This window comes from Pseudochaenichthys georgianus, chromosome 9 (genome assembly GCF_902827115.2).
Source record: "Pseudochaenichthys georgianus chromosome 9, fPseGeo1.2, whole genome shotgun sequence".
NCBI lineage: Eukaryota > Metazoa > Chordata > Actinopteri > Perciformes > Channichthyidae > Pseudochaenichthys > Pseudochaenichthys georgianus.
Window position 1 is genome coordinate 46,907,269 of NC_047511.1, and position 19,394 is coordinate 46,926,662.

The window sequence follows — 19,394 nt, forward strand, 5'->3', positions numbered from 1 at the left end:
TGTCCGTAAAACGTAAAATGCCACGGCAGTGTGCAGATGGGGAGCATGATAGCTTAGCTTGATAGCTTCAGCTAGCTCTGGAACTTCCAGCTCGGTGGCAGCAGGTCCCGCCTCTTTGCTCTTATTTGGAGCAGGCTGGAACAGGCGGGAGTTGAACTCTGACGTCACTGTCGAGCCGTTAGTGGCCGACTCCGCCTACTAAGGGCTTCTTGGCAACTATGCAGAATCCTATGGGTGACGTCACGGACACTATGTCCATTTATATATACAGTCTATGTGCGGGACACACCTGAGTAGGGCACCGCAAATGCCCGACTGCCTCTGACTCCCAAAATCGGGTAGGTGTGTCAGGGCCTTAAGAGCTACCAGAAAGGCACTGTTTACCTTTCTGAGGGAAACTGGGAGAGGAAAAATAAATTAACATTTGGTTAAAATAGATCATAGATTGTTGTTTTGTTTTATTTATTTATGTTTTTTGTTTATTTATTTATTTTTGATTAGATCATAGATAGCCTATATACGTCCATGAGATAAGAGATGGAATGATATGATGATTCACACTCATGTAGAGTAGGTGGCGGTATGCACCTTAAAGTTGTTTGCAATCCGCCAACAAACTGAGAGAAGAAGGAGGAGCTTCACCGGAAGTGAAGTTCCCGTCTCTTTCTAACCTGGATCCATGTGGCGTGTCGTCGCTCAGGTTCTCTCTCTCTCTGTGTTCCTGAGAAAGTGTGTGTGAGCTCTAGCACTACTGATCCATCATCTGTGTGTCTGGATAAACCTCCGAATAGACTCTGTGCTCTTTTTTCTGAAGCGTTTACCTCGGACTAAAGGAGCTAGCTTAGCATGCTAGCTGGAAACACGTTAGCAACACTAGTCAGATTGAGAGTTTGATGGAGAGAGAAACGGTGTGTTTAACGGAGTTTTCAGGAAAAGGTGATCTAGTACACATGAGTAAAGTCCAAATGCTGCTGTCGTTGAAGAAGCAGCGATTCACTGCTGCTGCTGACGAGATATTTGCTCTGTTTGAAAAAACGATAGCAGAGCTCGAGGAGGAGCTGTCTCTTTCCAAAGTGGAGAACGAGAGACTCCATACACTACTGGACGCTGTTTTACAGCCTCATCTTCGGATACACAGAGCAGGTCTGTTCCATTTACTCTTCAGTAACACTTTATTATCACATTAATAACACTTTAGACTCTTTCATAGCACTTTAGACCAGGGTTTGAGTTATAAACTGAGCTATATGGGGGTCTATATGTGCGTACGCACACATACACACACACACACACACAAGGCCGGACTGGGACAATAAGTCAGGCCGGGAATTATACACTTCTTTTGTGCCATTTTGTTGGATTTAGTCGTGAGTATTTACAGCGTTGCTGCCCATAGTGATAGCCCTATAGTTTAAATCTACGACACACAAATAAATATATGCACATGGGTTACTATTTAAACATTTTTTAAAACGTATTTAGGAACCTGTCCATGTGATTTTAAGTGGGGGTGGACCTCAAATCCTCTAGGGGGGGGGGGGGAGTTAAATGCATCAATCTGGTGCACTTTGAGAGAAAAATAAAGAGACTAGCTTTATGGAAACACCTATATGAACAGAACTGTATACATTTCAAGAATCATAAGAACATGGCCATAACCAATAACATACCATATCCAATATTAAAAATCACTTGTTTATTCATTTACACTGAACACAAATATAAATGCAACACTTTTGTTTTTGCTCTCATTTTTCATGTGATGAGCTCAAAGATCTAAAACATTTTCTATAAACACAAAATAACCATTTCTCTCAAATATTGTTCACAAATCTGAGATAGTGAGCACTTCTCCTTTGCCGAGATAATCCATCCCACCTCACAGATGTGGCATATCAAGATGCTGATTAGACAGCATGATTATTGCACAGGTGTGCCTTAGGCTGGTGAGGTGACGTGCAACAACATTAACCTTTCTGTTGGTCGCTTGTTAGCAGACCCATCACGCGATGGCAGAGCGAACAGGTACAGGCAGGGCCCATAATGATAGCCCTCTAGTTTAAATCTACTACCCACACATGAACATATGGAAATGGGTTACTATTTAAAAAAATAAATGTATTTATAAATGTATTTAGGAACCTATCCATGTGATTTTTAGTGGGGGTCGACCTCAAATCCTCTATGCCCCCCCCCGGTAAGATTTTATTTTGGAGTTGAATGCATCAATCTGGTGCATTTTGAGGGGAAAATATACAGATCTATGGAAACACCTATATTAAACAGAACTGTATACATTTCAATAATCATAAAATCATGGCCATAACCAATAACATACCATTTCCAATATGAAAAAAACACTGAAACTTGTTTATTAATTTATTTTTGGTTCATTTATAGTTGTGAGTGTGTCTGTGCTCCTGAATCAGCCTCTCCTGTCTCCCTCCTCTCCCCCTGCTCCTCTTTGAGGCAGCAGCAAAGACTAGTTTTCTCTCAACAAGTTTTAAAAGTGTATCTTACCTTTTTTCACCTTAATATGTGTTTACATAACTGGTGACCACACCGTTTGAGACCCACTGAGAACTTAGACTAAGTTAACTATCTAAACACTCAGAGAGTCCTTTACCTCACCTGAGCTGAGCTTATCCCGAGCTTGAATGACACACAGAGACCAATCAAGGGCTTTGATTTATGATCTGTATGACAGTGGCCATGTCAGCAGGCCACATCATGTAGACAGCCAGTCACCCTGTGTGAGGCAGGCCACTTAACAGGCCAGAAGGAGGCGAGATCAGTGCAAGGGAGCGAGGGATCATTGTCCACAAGTTAATCCATCGCAGATGGCGTCGTGGTCACGGACGAATAAAATACCTAAATGGGTCGCGAAATATACTTGGGCCGCCGTTAATATACCTGGGCGGCCCGCCCAAGTATAGTCTATGTGTGGGAAACCCTGATTCTAGTTTACTATCTAGTGTAATATTAGATCTTACATTTCCGGGAGCTGTTGATAACACTATACTGGTCAAAGGCAAGAGGTCATTGATTTTGTTTCTAAGAGTAACAATTCTATCATTAAAAAAGCACATAAAATCATTGCTACTGAGTGCTATGGGAATAGAAGGCTCAATCGAGCTGTGGCTCTCTGTCAGCCTGGCTACAGTGCTGAAAAGAAATCTTGCATTATTACTACGCTTGAGAACCGTTTTGTAGGTAGGTATTAGATTAGGCCTGTCACGATAATTAATTTTGTTGGACGATACATTTTCCTGGAAATTATTGCGATAAACGATAATATTGTCGGCACTGTTGTAAGACCATTTTAGACCACTGACATAATGATAATATATAATAATAATAATTCAAGTACATACTTTCAAACATAACTTTTTATTGAACATGGCAAATGAAATGTAAAATAATATTAAAATATATAAATGATATATAATAAATAAAACAAATTAATTAAATCACACACAACCAAAACAATAGTGCAGAGAATGATATTCCCAAACTCTCTAGGCAGGTACAGGGGTCATAGACCCAAGCACATAAGTTCAGCGTCAGGGCTGCAGATAGGCCAGGCCATTGGGAAACACACACACACACACACACACACAGAGAGAGAGGGGGGGGATGGGTATCATTAAGGCTTTAACGGTACTACTTTTATCGATCCGGTCCTATTAACGGTACTTTTATCGGTTCTTTTGGAGTAAAAAAAGGTAAACTAACTTAACAAACTAACATTGCTTTTTATTTAAATTAAATACATAATATTTCACATCAAAAGAAACAACAATGTTTTAACAAATCATATGAAATAATCTGATGACAGAATAGCTGAAACTTTAACAAAATAAATAACTCAGTTACCTCTAATCATTAACCCATGTTTGTATATTTATTTAACTCTGTGTGTTGCTGCTAGCATACATAATACCTGACATGGAAAAGTTACTCGTGGATGGGGCTACAGAGCTACTAGAAAGACAGTCGGTGCATTTCTCCGTCTGAATGTGGTGCACGTTTGCAAGATGTTTAGACAATTTGCTCGTGTTACCGCCTGTGGCGGCTCAATCCCCAGTTACGTTTGAGTCGCAGAGAGGTTAAACTTGGCTATAAACGGTGACGCGTTATCAAAGAGAAAGTCCATATTGAAGCCATATAGTTTTAAGGATATTTAATAAACAATATCATAGCATAGTAACTATGGACAAAACGCTCAACAGAAAAAATGTCAGCACACGCTCACCCACTGTCACCCCACTCGACATAAAACAGGTGACTTAAATAGACAAACCACACCCATGTGACAATTACCGGAAGTGCTCAACAAACAAATAAAAGTGACACAAACAAATAATAATAATACAAATAATGAATTTGGGCTAAGTAGCATTATGGCACCTACACCGCCCTTACATGCTAAACTCTTATTGCACTTTTGGTAACGAGCATTGTCCACATCGAGACGGTTACAGTTTAACCACACCTTGGAACGCTTAGTTCTCTCCGCCATCTCCTCCGTGTGTGTGTGTGTGTGTGTGTGTGTGTGTGTGTGTGTGTGTGTGTGTGTGTGTGTGTGTTGCTTATTTATTCACCTTTTCTTTTTAAATGTGTATAAAAACAAATAAAAACAACACTTTGGATTAATTCAAATTGCGGGAGAATAATTGATAAGCAAATCAATGAATAAATATGTTCAATGATAAATTAAACACATCTAAAATGTTACTTGATGAATAATAGGGGAACTAGTACAAAGGTCATTAAAGGTGGGGTTGGTAATTTTGGAGAAACCAGCTCGAGTGCGCTAGAATTTGAAAATACACAGTTGGAAAAAATCTGCCACTTCCTTACAGAGCCCCTCCTCCAACACACACGAACGCGCACATGACCAATGAGGGCACGAGATAAGTTTGTGCACAGGTGGAAGGCTGACAGGGAGGTAGGCCATCCAGTTATTTTAGCCGAGTCGGCTAAAATGATTGGTCGTGCTTTTTACAGCGCCACGGCTTCCACAGATGACGTTTTTTTTATGGATTTTTTGTCAAAGCACTGAAGATATTCATTGCTATCGGGATGTTAAGAGCATTCCATGGAATATAACAAAAAGTGTATCTCGAGCCTATGTGTGCTGACTTTTCGTACAATGTCCCACTGTTTGGCTACCTGCATAAAGTCAAGTGCTCGGCGCATTTGTCGGCGAAATGTTGCTCTGTTCTTTCAAACAGCTCCTTATATCCGTTAGTGCAGCTAGCTAGCACCAGATGCTAACAATACACGTAAGGTCTCTCTCTCGCTCGCACCACACATACACCCTCCCGGTCCTCCCGATGGCCAGTCGCTGCCGGTGAGCATGGAAATGTGGTCTGCCGCAAGCGGACGGCAGGAGCGGGGCGGTCAGCATCAGCTTGTAGATGGTATTTTAAACTCCAGGACAAAAAATACAAATGCCTTAAAATAATTAGTGGTGTTAACTTTTTTTTGACAGCCCTAATTTATAATATATTCTGTATATATACACAGAATATATATTTTGAGAGACATGTACACTAGTATTAGACGAAGTCAAAAGTTTGGACATATCTTCTTATTCGAAGTTATTTATTTAAATTGTTTCTACTTTATAGATGAATACTGAAGGCATCAAAACTGTAAAAGAACACATATGGAATGATCTAGTAAACAAAAAAGTGTTAACAAATCTAGAATATGATTTATATTTTGCTGTGGTAGCCATGCTGGTTAAGGGTGCCTTGAATTCTGAATAAATCACCAACAGTGACACCAGCAAAGCCCTCTCACCTCCTCCTCCATGCTTCACGGTGGGAACCACTCGTGCAAACCATCCGCTCACCTTCTCTGCGTCTCACAAAGACACAGAGGTTGGACCCAAAAATCTCTAATTTGGACCGATCAGACCAAAGTACAGATTTTCACTGTCTAATGTCCAATCCTTGTGTTTCTTGGCCCAAAGAATTCTCTTCTTCTTCTTGTTCATTCTCAGTAGTGGATCTTTACAGCAATTGGACCAAGAAGGCCTGATTCACGCAGTCTCCTCTGAACAGTGGATGTTGAGATTGTCTGCTCCTTGAGCTCTGTGATCATTTATGTGGGCTCTAATCTGAGGTGCTTTCATTTGCGGTTTCTGAGGCTGAGGCTCTGATGTATTTATCTCCTCTGCAGCAGAGGTAACTCTTGCTCTTCCTTTCCCGTGGGGGTCCTCATGAGAGCCAGTTTCATCATAGCGTTCGATGGTTTTCGCGACTGCACATGAGGATACATTCAAAGTTCTTCACATTTTCCGGATCGACTGGCCTTCATTTCTTGTGATGATGGATGGTCGTTTCTCTTTGAGTTGAGTGGTTCTTGCCATAATATGGATTACAACAGTAGTCAAATAGGGCTTTCTTCTGTGCACTAACCCTACCTCTGCACAACACAACTGATGGTCTCAAACACATTAAGAAGTTAAGTAATTCTACACATTGACTCTTGACAAGGCTCACATGTTAATTGAAAACCATTCCAGGTGACAACCTCATGACTGAAAGAAGCCGAGAGTGTGCAAAGCTGTCATCAAGGCAAAAGGGGGCTACTTTAAAGAATCTAAAATAAAAATCATATTCTGGATTTTTTTTTTTAACACTTTTTTTTTTAAAACTAGATAATTCCATGTGTTCTTACATAGTTTTGATGTATTCAGTATAAATCTACAAAGTAGAAACAAATTCAAATAACCAAAAAACATTGGATGAGAAGGTGTGTCCAAACTTTTGACTGGTACTGTATATAGAAAAAACACACCTATTTTAATATTTAGCAGGTTCCCTCATTTATACAAGCGCAACTTTGAACATGTATAGCAGCAAAATGCAACATACAAAATAATCAAGAAATATCATAAATTAAACACTGACATGGAACATTTTACTGTACCATCATTACTATGACATAAGAAGGTGCTGTAAAATGTCCTGATGATACTTGCATACTTTTACTTAAATAAGGTTTGAATGCAAGATTTCAATTTGTAACAAAGTATTTTCATTCTATACTGTAGGCGTAGTGTATCTGTGAACGATCCCAAATACAATTAATTGTTTACATTGTAGCTAGTGCTAAACCAGAAGAAAAAAGCCTTTTTCATTTCTAACTGGAAGTGGAAAGGGGCTGGGCTACATGAGGTGAATTGAGCCAACAAAAATACACAATAGAAAGACTAAGTGTGACTAAGAAAGATAATATGAAATTATAACAACAAAGGCATTCATTAGGGCTGCAAAATGTCTTCCATTGTAATGGTGATTAGATTTTTTAAATGCTAACACTTAACAGTTTTTTTCTTGACTGTTTCCCATTACCTTCAGACGTCCAGGAGCTGGTGGTGGTTATACAAGAGGTTCTCCCTGACCAGCAGGAGTGGAGCACCAGTCTGGACCAGGAGGACCCAGAGCCCCCCTCACACATTAAGCAGGAACAGGAGGAACACAGGATCAGTCAGGAGGGAGATCAGCTTCAGGAGCTGGAGGAGGCTGATATCACCAAGTCCACTTTCACTCCTGACCCTGTGAAGAGTGAAGATGATAAAGAGAAACCTCAGTCCTCACAGCCTCATCAAAGACAAACGGAACACTTGGAAACAGAAGCTGATGGAGATGACTGTCGAGGACCAGAACCAGCCAGGAACTCAGGTCCAGAGAGCAGTTTACAACCAAAGACTGAGGACGACACTGGAGACTCTTCTGAACCTGACACTGGAGACTCTTCTGAACCTGACACTGGAGACTCTTCTGAATCTGACACTGGAGACTCTTCTGAACCTGACACTGGAGACTCTTCTGAACCTGACACTGGAGACTCTTCTGAACCTGACACTGGAGACTCTTCTGAACCCGACAGTGAAGACTCTTCTGAACCTGACACTGAAGACAGTGCTGATTGGAAGGAGACCAGAGAACCTGCGTCAGGCTCACAATCACTAAAGAATGGAAAAGAATCTGTCAGTGATTCAAGCCGTAGTGCTGTAAAGAAACAATTTTGCTGTGCTGTAAAGAAACAATTTGGCTGCTCAGTTTGTAAGAGATCTTTTTCACTGAGTGGACATTTAAAGGAACACATGAGAGTCCACACAGGAGAGAAACCATTTAGCTGCTCAGTCTGTAAGAAAGCTTTTTCACGTAATATACATGTAAAAGATCACATGAGAGTCCACACAGGAGAGAAACCATTTAGCTGCTCAGTCTGTAAGAAAGCTTTTTCACAGAATATAAATTTAAAGACACACATGAGGATCCACACAGGAGAGAAACCCTTTAGCTGCTTAGTTTGTACCAAATCTTTTGTATTGAGTGAACATTTAAAACAACACATGCAAATCCACACAGGAAAGAAACCATTTAGCTGCTCAGTCTGTAACAAAGCTTTTTCACGGAGTGAAAATGTAAAGGCACACATGAGAGTCCATACAGGAGAGGAAATATACAGCTGCAATGTTTGTGACAAAAGATTTAAATGGCATAGTGATTTCAAAAGACACAAGTGTGTTGGTCGTCAGTTCTCACAGCTTAATGAAAATCAAACTGAGGATAATGGAGAGGCAGAGCCTCCAATCAGCAGCTCAGCTGAACACATGGAAATCGGAAGCTAATGGAGAGGACAATGAATAAGTCTTATGACAGTTCACACATGAGAAGAATCTGTCTAACTGGATTAAATGGCCCATGTCATGGCCATTTCTACTGATCATATTTCCATTGTTGAGGTCTACTAGAATAGATTTAAATTGTGCAATTTTCAAAACTCACATTGGTTTCTCATACAACATGTGGATTCACTCTCTGTCCTAAACGGCTTGTTGGAGCTCCTGCCCCCCCCCCTCCCTGTGAGCCCAGTGTGCTCTGATTGGTTGGGACGTTGCGATTCTCGCTGCGAGGAGCGGACAGGCTTCCGGGTCGTCGACACACAGAGAAATAGTGAAACTCATCCTGAGCACACACAAACACTCACAGCCGAAGTGAAAACAATAAGTGTGGCTTGATATTGAGTAAGAAAAAGGTTTATAACCAGGGGTGCACATAACTTTCTCAGTGAGGTATACTCAGATGAGTACCTGGAGTCAGTGTTTGGTACTCCAACTTCTGGATCCACTCAAAGTTATTAGATGAAGCCCTCTGTATCGCGAACGTCAACGGGGGGTGCAAGTGGAGTACTTCACAGGAAAGTCGATGGGGTTGGGGGGGCTAGTGGAGTACTTCGTGTCGTGACCACAGAGCGTGAAAGTTGTGATCAGCTGTTTTAGCACAGTTCTCCAGTGAAGGGGGTGAGTCTCCCTCCGCAGCCGGTTGGCGTAATTTTGGCACAATTTCGTTGTACAGACCGACGTTAACAGCAGCCCTGTCTGTGCACATGGAGACCGAATTTATCCGCCTTCTGGAAAAACTTCACAAGTACATCGGTACGCAAATGCGCTTAGTGACACAAGTGACGGTACGCATTTCAGATTGCATGCATAAAAACCTTCATAACACACAAGGGGACGGGTAATAACCAGAAAAGTATGACATGGGACCTTTAACATTGTCGCACAACATTCATATATTAGACTTAAATGAACATAAGTGGACAATATGTTTGTCATACTGATTTTCTGATTTAAACGTTAACCACTGACTGTTGATGAACCATTTTACTTTGGATTGAGGGCTCCACGTTTCCATAAAGAGATATAGGAGGATTTGATGTATTGTTCTTTATTTCTAAATGTTTTGTATCATTGCTATCCTGTTAATGAGCCCTGTTTTACATAAATGTACCCGTTATCTGATTGTTTTTGCTTCTGTAACTGTAAGGGAATACATTTGTCTATTTTGTATCCTGATGACCTAATGCCGTTACATGTAATACGTTACTCCCTAAGCCTGATTTCACCCACCTGCAACCAATTTGATAACAATAACAAATGTTGTTGAGCAGCTCATTTGCTTTAGAGAATATTACACCTGGAAGTAAGTATTCTCTCCGCTTCGCTTGACAAACCCCGTGATAGTCCTCAAACTCTGTGATTGGATGTTTGAGTGTGCTCTGAGGGTTACGCCGAGCGTCGAACAACACTTTCAAATGGGATGGAACCACGGCAGACTGTCCAAAACTGGATTTGAACGTGATGCTTCTCTTCGTCAGCGACAGAGTCTGAGGAAGCTTGTTTCTGTGTGACACAGGAGCTCAACGGAGTGTTGTTCCTGCGTCGCTCGTGGGGGGTATGGACCGCGGTTGACGACGGCTAATGGCGGCCCCATTCGCACGTACGGCGTGAGGCCTATGTGTTTGTTTATTGGAGGACATCGGTTCAACTGGGATTTTGTGATGACACAAATTATTTATTATTATTTTCCCCTCCTCGGGGCAGACTTTTTATGTGCTCACGGACTCCTGGTGGACGTTAAAAAATAAACGCTTGGTTGATGCCTTGACGTTTCCTCCCTCATGTGTACACTTGGCAAGGCTGCGTACGATGGGTTGTCAGGCACACTTTCGGGAGCGGACATTTTTCTCAGGTTGTTGGCAGAATTTCCAGACCTGACGTACCCACCTTCTCCGCGCTCACCACCAAGCATGGGGTGGAGCACCACGTCACCACCGAAGGTCCCCCAGTCTACACCAGGGCCCGGCGGTTGAACCCTTCTAAGCTTGCAGTAGCGAGGGCGGAGTTTTCAACCATGGACCGCCTGGGTATCATCTGCTGGTCTGACAGTCCTTGGGCCTCTCCTCTGCACGTCTTTGGCGCCGGTGCGGGGATTACCGCCGCCTCAACGACACCCGACTGATACCCGGTGCCGCACATTCAAGATTTTTCAGCACATCTGGCCGGTATGCTGGTGAAGTGGACCTGGTGCGCGGATACCACCAGGTGCCCATGCATCCCCTGGACGTTCCCAAGACGGCAGTGATAACGCCATTTCGAGTTCCAGCGGATGCCATTTGGGCTCAAGAACGCCGCTCAAATGTTCCAGCGCCTGATGGATTCGGTGCTACGGGACCTGCCGTTTGTGTTCGTCTACCTGGACGACATACTCGTCGCCAGCGCTTCGGTGGAAGAGCACCTGTCACACCTCCGAGCCCTTTTCACGAGGCTCAGCCAACACGGGTTGATAATCAATCCTGCAAAAGGCCAGTTCGGGGTGTTTGACATTGACTTCCAAAGGCGTCACCAAAGGTGGTGCAGCACCCCTGCCGGCAAAGGTTGAGGCAGTCGCGGCGTTTCCTCGCCCGCTCACAGCCTGGTCCCTCCGTCAGTTCCTGGGGATGGTGACATTCTACAACCGTTTCATCTCCCGGGCCGCCCACATTATGCGGCCGCTATATGAGGCTTTGAAGGGTACGACCCCCATCCAGGCGATCGACTGGACGGCGGAAGCTGAGTCTGCTTTTACGGAGGTCAAGACCGCGTTGGCTCAGGCGGCCCTGTTGGCGCACCCATCATCCACGGCTCCCATCTCCATTACCACAGACGCATCGGACTACGCAGTTGGTGCGGTGCACGAGCAGTGGGTGGAGGAGCTTGGCAGCCACTCGCCTTTTTCAGCCGTCAGCTGACGCCCAGGGAACGCAGGTACAGCCCCTTTGACCGAGAACTCCTTGGACTTTGGCTGGCCGTGCGGCACTTCCGTTTTTTTGCTGGAAGGCTGTGAATTTACGGCGTTTGTCGACCACAAGCCGCTCACGTTCGCCATTTCAAAAGCGGCTGAGCCTTGGTCTGCACGTCTGCAGCGGCAGCTGTCTTACATCTCAGAGTTCACCACAGATATTAAGCACGTGGCTGGTCAATCGAACCTGATCGCAGATTGCCTCTCCGGGTGACATGGACGCCAGCCATTGGAAATGAATGGTGAAAGAAAACGTAGGGATCCTACAATTTCAGAGGCGTTTTTGTAGAAATACTACGTCCCAAGTTGTGGACCAATGTAGTTATTATACGTTTAGATGTGAGACTGGGTTGCAACCGCTGGTCTCTGTTTCAGTCTGACACATGTTCCTTTTCTCCGCAGACCACGGTAGCATTATCGGACCTAGCAGGCTGCTACCTAGATGCTCCACGGCTCCCTGAAGTCTGCTGAGCTAACATTTCTCTCTCCACCCTAACTCTGCGGCTCGTGTGGGTCTTCCCATCCCGCTGCGATCAGCCGGCTTCCCCGCTGACATCGTCTATCCCTGCCGCCTACAGCCGGTGGCTATCAAGCTAGCTAACAAGCTAGTAGGCTGGTCCCCCGGCTACCACTCTGCACCAGGCTGTCAGTCCCTCATACGATTCTCCTCCGGAGACCACTGGAATTATTCTCCTGATATGCTGTGGATTATCCTTCTCATTTTATCTGGACTCACACCGCTCCTTCTTCCACGGTCATCCGGCTCCTGGTCTCTGCTGCCAGGGTCCCCAGCATTAGCTAGCTCCGTGCTAGCGCCACTTCACTGGATCATGGCGCCGCTCTACTCCCTGTCAGATCTCCACTCTTTTAATAACCGCCTGCCTCCGGACTGCATGGACATCCTCGCAGATAATGAAATACTCTGCAAACTCAGTCCTTCACACAGAGGCTCTGGCCGTAAGTTTTTATTTCATTCCACGTCTCCACACTATCCCGTCCATTCGGTCCTTTCACACGCCCACACTACACCATCACAACAAACAACACGTGAATCTGACTAATCTCCTTCCACTCCCCCGGTCCACACAACCCCTCCCAATGCAATGTCACCTCAGAGCAGCCCTGCTCAACACACGCTCCATCCACAATAAAAGCCACATTCTGAATGAATTTATTAAAGACAATAACCTGGACTTTCTGTATCTGACCGAAACAGGGCAAAAACCCCTGGACTATTTGTTCTTTAAATCAAATCACCCCAGCAGGATTCACATACATTGACAAACCTCGCCCACAAGGGCGGGGTGGTGGTATAGCTGCAATTATCAGAAAGGAAATAAAAGCTACCATAATCCCCGTCCCTGATGTTTCTTCATTTGAACACATGATCTTCAAACTCTCTGGTCCCACTCCCCCTGGTCACAGCCATTATTATTACATTGCATTTAGCTGACGCTTTTATCCAAAGTATCCACAAGAAGTGTGTTCGACCAACAAAATACAAACTTGAAGAAAACAGAATCATATAAGTACATCAGGTTTCATAGAGCAAAAACATTTCAAGTGCTACTCAACTGGCTTTAGGTAAGCCAGTCCTTTATTAGTATATAAGTGCTTTGTTAATAGTTCTATCGCTCGAAGTGGAGTCGAAAGAGATGAGTTTTCAGTCTGCGCCGGAAGGTGTGTAAGCTATCTGCTATCCTGATGTCAATGGGGAGCTCATTCCACCATTTTGGAGCCAGGATAGCAAACCCACGTGTTTTTGCTGATGGGAACTTGGGTCCCCTTCGCAGCGAGGGTGCAGCGAGCCATTTTGTTGATGCAGAGCGTAGTGCACGTGCTGGGGTGTACGGTTTAACCATGTCCTGGATGTAGGCAGGGCCAGATCCATTCGCAGCATGGTACACAAATACCATTGTCTTGAAGTGGATTCTAGCAGTTACCGGAAGCCAGTGGAGGGAGCAGAGGAGCGGCGTGGTGTGGGAGAATTTAGGAAGGTTGAAGACCAGACGATCCGCTGCATTCTGGATGAGCTGCAGAGGTCGGATGGCACATGCAGGTAGACCAGCCAGGAGGGAGTTGCAGTAGTCTAGGCGTGAGATGACAATAGCCTGGACCAGAACCTGCGTCGCTTTCTGGATCAGCTGGGGACGCATCCTCCTGAGGTTGTAAAGCGTGTATTTGCAGCAGCGGGTTGTAGCAGCGATGTTTGCAGTGAAGGACAGGTTGTTATCTAGGATCACACCCAGATTCCTTGCAGTCTGAGTCGGGGAAACAACATAGGTGCCGATGTTGATTGTCAGGTCAAGAGTGGGACAATCTTTTCCCGGAAGGAAAAGCAGTTCAGTCTTGTCAAGGTTGAGCTTGAGGTGATGAGCAGACATCCACTGAGAGATGTCAGCTAGACAAGCAGAGATGCGTGCGACGACCTGGGTCTCTGAGCGGGGAAAGGACAGAATGAATTGGGTGTCGTCAGCGTAGCAGTGGTATGAAAAACCATGCGGGCTAATGACAGATCCGAGCGAGTTTGTGTACAAGGAGAAGAGGAGGGGACCGAGAACAAAGCCCTGAGGGACCCCTGTAGTTAAAGACCCCGTGAAGTGTGTGCCTGTGCATGATCTGTTATGCTAATACATATAGTAATGACCAAAATTGTCCATTGAAACCCATATCAAAAGATGTTGGAATAGCAACTAATTTGATGAGTTTTGAATTTGCTGCCGTGAAATCCGCAGTTGACCTCCGCCTTCGTGGGCGTGGCTTGCGATCTACTGCGTGACGTCACGAGATGGTCGCCTCCGAAGTGTTTCCATTCATCACAGTGTATTGTTTCTCTGTTTCAAAGTCGAATTTATCAACGTTTTTGAGCGAGTATTTTACTGGAAAGTGTGTCGGAGTCGACTGGAAGTGATTGCCAATCGAGAAAACCTGACAATGGAGGCGACAGTGAAGAAAAAGGGAGGAAAAACACACGGGAGGCGATGCATTGCCGCTGGCTGTAGTAATGTCAAGTCTGCCGAAGTGGCGATGTTTCTGTTCCCAAAAGATGAAGGTGAGTCTGGCTGGTGTCATTGTTTCGTAGATTCGTTGATTGTTCATGACAAATAAAGGCCACTGGTCGATTCGAGAGAGAGAGAAAGAGAGACTGAGAGAGTTACAGGGTTGTTGTTAGCATCTAGTGCTAGCTCGGAGCTAACGGAGATTAGCTGTTTCAAGAGGGAGAGTCCTCTCCTGTTGGACTGAGAGAGATAATGTCAGCTCAGGGAGGTAAAGGACTCTGAGTGATTAGATTGTAAACTGTAGCCTAAGTTATCTCAGTTGGTTTGGTCATCTATGTAAACAAATATTTCCATCTATGTTAGTTGTATAAACTAGGTTAAGAAATCCTTCCAATGTTTTTTGATTATTGAAATATATGTTGATATGAGTGTTGAGAGCTGTATCCATAAATCTCTTAATGTTGCCCTCAAAGTGCACCAGATTGATGCCTTTAACTTCAATTTAAAGAAAAACATCTTCCCGGGTGAGGGTGTGAGGTCATCACAAATAAAACAGGTTCACATGGATAGGATACTAGATAAGTGTGCACACTCATTATGTACATTACACATTTTTCTTGGATTTGTTAACACTATAGTCCCTAATATATTTGTAGAAAGGCAGGAAATGGAATTAAATCGAGAAAAACTGTCAAAATCAATCATTTCTCTCACACTTGTATCACTTTCCAAAGTCTCCGCCATGTTTACAATCACAACTGGGCCCATCTTGTGACGTCACCGCCGCTATCGTCTGCAACTTCCGGTAGGCTCAGACGGCCGTTATTATTAAAAAATATTTTTTAATTTTTCATAATGAATTAATCAATAATTAAAATTATTTTAGCCATGAACAGGCACAATGATATGTAAGGAATGAAACTGCCATTTCATTTTGGCGCAAAAAAATGCACTTCACTGGCACTTTAATTGACAAGGATCGGACTCCGACCCTCCCCAAGTAACCCTGTAGGTGCGGTCTTTGAGGTATGAGGTGAGGAGGGAAAGTGCAGAGCCTGAAACTCCAAGTTCTTGGAGAGTGTGAAGGAGGATCTGATGGTTCACCGTGTCGAATGCAGCAGACAGGTCCAACAGGATGATGACAGAGGAGAGGGAGGCTGCTTTAGCCGTGTGCAGCTCCTCAGTGACAGCAAGGAGGGCAGTTTCTGTGGAGTGACCTGCCTTGAAACCAGACTGGTGCGGATCCAGAAGGTTGTTCTGATGGAGATAACAGGAGAGTTGTTTAAAGACAGCGCGTTCAAGTGTTTTAGACAGGAACGGGAGGAGAGAGACAGGCCTGTAGTTTATAACATCAGACGGGTTGAGAGTGGGTTTCTTTAGGAGAGGGTTTACTCTCGCCTCCTTGAGGCTGTTTGGAAAGTGACCAGAAGTTAGAGAAGTGTTGATGAAATGGGTGAGAAACGGTAGAATATCAGGAGCGATAGTCTGAAAGAGGTTTGAAGGGATAGGGTCCAGAGGACAGGTGGTAGGGCGGGCAGAGGTAATGAGGGTAAGAACCTCACTTGGAGAGAGAGGGAAAAAGGAGGTCAGTGTGCGGGTGAAAGGAGGGTCTGGTGATCCAGCGGTGAGTAAAGGTGAGTCAGAAAAAGAAGAGCTAATATCATCAACCTTTTTTTCAAAATGGTTAACAAAGTCCCTTGACAGAAGGGAGGAGGGGGAAGGGGCTTTGGGGGGGCCCAGGAGGGTGGAGAAGATGGAAAATAGTTTTTTAGGATTGGAATAGAAAGATTGGATCTTATCTTGGAAGACAGTGCTTTTTGCCTGAGAGATCGAAGCAGAGAAAGAGGAGAGGAGAGCCTGATAGGTTAGGAGGTCGTCATGGTGTTTGGATTTCCACCATTTCCGCTCTGCTGCCCGAAGGACGGTTCTATTAGCACGCAGTGCGTCATTTAGCCAGGGAGCAGGAGGGGACTGACGAGCCTGCCGAGATGTGAGAGTCCAGAGAGGATGAGAGAGTAGAGAGGAGAGTTTCTGCAGCAGAGTTTGGAGGCAGGAGTTGGAACAAGTCAGAGGAAGGGAGGGCTGAGAGCACCGAGGAGGCAAAGGTAGAGGGGGAGAAGGAACGAAGGTTACGGCGGACAGGTGCAGGATGAGAAGAGATTAGTTCGTTTTGTTTGGAAAGGGATAGAGAGAATGAAATGAAGAAGTGGTCGGAGGTGTGGAGTGGGTTTACAGAGAAGTAGTGCAGTTCCTTGAGAATTTGAGATCAAGGACATTGCCAGCTTTATGAGTTGGTGGGGATGGAGACAGTGAGAAAGCAAAGGCGGTTAACGGAGATGTTAGTTTGTCTATCTTCCCTGTCTGGAGGTTGAAGTCTCCGAGAAGTACAGCGGGAGGGCCAGATTCAGGGATGTGTGAGAGGAGATTATCTAATTCCTCCAAGAAGTCCCCCAAGGCGCCTGGTGGACGGTAGAGAACAACAATGGTTAATTGTATAGGATGGGTTACTGTGACGGCATGGAATTCAAAGGTGGAAGGAGCGAAGTTAGGTAGTTTGAAGAGGGAAAAGCTCCATTTGGGAGAGAGCAGGAGACCAGTGCCACCTCCTCTGCCAGTGGGTCTGGGTGTATGGGAGAAGGAATATGCTGTGGAGAGAGCTGCTGGGGTGGATGTGTTGGATGGATTAATCCACGTCTCAGTGAGAGCAAGGAAATCCAGAGACTGCAGGGAAGCTTAGCCAGAGATGAAGTCAGCCTTAGGAACAGCTGACTGGCAGTTCCACAGGCCGCCTGAAACTAGATGTTGGATGTCAGTGGAGCATGTGGGATAGACCAGAGCAGGCCGGTTATATCGATTACGAGATACACGGTGCCAGTGATAATTGCGAGAAGACACATAAACAGGAATGGAGAAAATACATATGATTATAGCCCGAAGGGCTAAACAACCAAATAAAATAAAACACCAGCGATACTTAGCTCAATCAGAGGAGGATTTGCCTCCTCTTTGCCTCCCTCGTAACTCCAGCAGGACTCCTTTATCTTTGTCAGTCTTTGACTCCAGCAGGACTCCTTTGTCTTTGTCAGTCTTTGACTCCAGCAGGACTCCTTTGTCTTTGTCAGTCTTTGACTCCAGCAGGACTCCTTTGTCTTTGTCTGTCTTTGACTCCAGCAGGACTCCTTTGTCTTTGTCTGTCTTTGTCAGTCTAACGCTGAAGCTGACGGTCCAGGAAAGTGCTACCTAAAATGGACACCTGATTGCTGAGTTCTCACAGCTGTGGGGCCACGTCCCTTTAATTAGTTAACTCTCTGCAGCTGGTGGCCCTCAAAAGGAAATCTGGACTGGCTCCCTCCTGAGTTGTTATTGTCTTTTCAGTGGTCCAATGGTTTTACAACTACATTAAACCCTAAGTTATAAAGTTATGAGTTTAACCCTTAATACAGTTACACCTACTCAAAAAAGCTCTTAGTATTCTACAAATGTCAAATCAAAGTTAACCCTAGCAGTCAGTTAGTTCAGTTTTAAGGTTTCAGTCAAATTACTTGTCCCAAGTTTCTGCCTGACAGATACTGTAGCGGTTTTGAGATTTAAAATCACAATTTCAGTCAGATCAACTACAGAGCATTTATACAGAGTCCACACACTGAAACAGAGAAGTCTAAAAACAATGTTACTCACACAATTCTAGAAGTCACCAGTTGTTATCCTGTCAAAATCGAGTTGCCCACTGCAGCCATCATATATCGTCCCCCCGAAGCCATACCCCTCCTTTCTCTCCGACCTCTCTGACATTCTCACTCAGCTTTCTGCCATATCCCCATCTGTTCTCCTCTTAGGTGATTTTAACATTCATGTTGATGACCCGACCTGCAAATATGCCTCTGAATTTAAGGAAACCCTTCACTACTGCAACTTCCCAACACACAGGCGTGGTCACATCCTAGACTTGGTCTGCTCCACTGGTCTCACCATCTGTCCAGCCTCAGTCTCCACATCTCTGATCACCTGACCATCATCACGAACATCAACATCCCCATCCCCGCCCAAAAGCAAAAATGCACAATAACCTACAGAAATCTCAAATCCATCTCACCTTCAGCAATCACTGCCTCCATTACCTGCAAGATGTCTGTCTGTCTCCCCCCCCACTTTCTGAAAACCCATCTGAACTTGTGGACTATTATAACAGCACCCTCTCGTTCTGTCTAAATGAACTGGCCCCCACAAAAACAAAAAATGTCTCTTTCATACACTCCTCCCCCTGGTATACCCCCGAACTCCGCCAAATGAAATCATGGAAACGTCAACTTGAACGCTAACACAAGAAAACCACACTAACAGTCCATCTTAAAATCTACAAAGACTATCTCCAGCAGTACAGTAATGCACTCAAAGCAGCCCGGTCTAATTACTACTCACAACTCATTCAGTCTGGCTCCAGCAACCCCAAGCGTCTGTTCTCCACCATCAGCAAACTTCCTTCACCACAGAACAGTGCAACTCCTTCCTCTCGTTTTTCCAAACCAAAATCAGCAACATTTACAGAAATCTGACACCCTCATCAGCACCCCCCACCTCCCCTCCTGGCTCCCCCCCTTTACCTCACAGCCCCTGTCCCACTTATCCCCTGTGACCCCCATGCAACTGTCCGACTTCATGACTGGAATTAACTCCACCAGCACACTTGACCCAATGCCCTCCAAATGTGTTAAAGAGAGCCTCCCTGCCATCTCCCAACTCATCG

At 44.7% G+C, this 19,394-nt stretch overlaps 1 protein-coding gene and 1 pseudogene across 1 annotated transcript; both read left to right on the plus strand.

The window, feature by feature from the left end:
• Positions 1-19,394, plus strand: part of LOC117452653 (phosphatidate cytidylyltransferase 2-like) — a 148,450-nt pseudogene that overhangs the window by 13,107 nt on the left and 115,949 nt on the right.
• LOC139434515 (uncharacterized) lies at positions 688-9,832 on the plus strand. Its single transcript, XM_071204457.1, has 2 exons — positions 688-1,143; positions 7,377-9,832. Exons 1-2 carry the CDS (start codon positions 894-896, stop codon positions 8,654-8,656), a joined length of 1,530 nt encoding a protein of 509 aa, XP_071060558.1. The 5' UTR covers positions 688-893; the 3' UTR covers positions 8,657-9,832.

Bases quoted from the DNA above. Each gene is read 5' to 3' on its own strand.
- LOC139434515 (XM_071204457.1), top strand. From the start codon at position 894: ATGGAGAGAGAAACGGTGTGTTTAACGGAGTTTTCAGGAAAAGGTGAT. The intron at 1,144-7,376 runs GTCTGTTCCATT...CATTACCTTCAG, and splicing joins TCTTCGGATACACAGAGCAG to ACGTCCAGGAGCTGGTGGTG.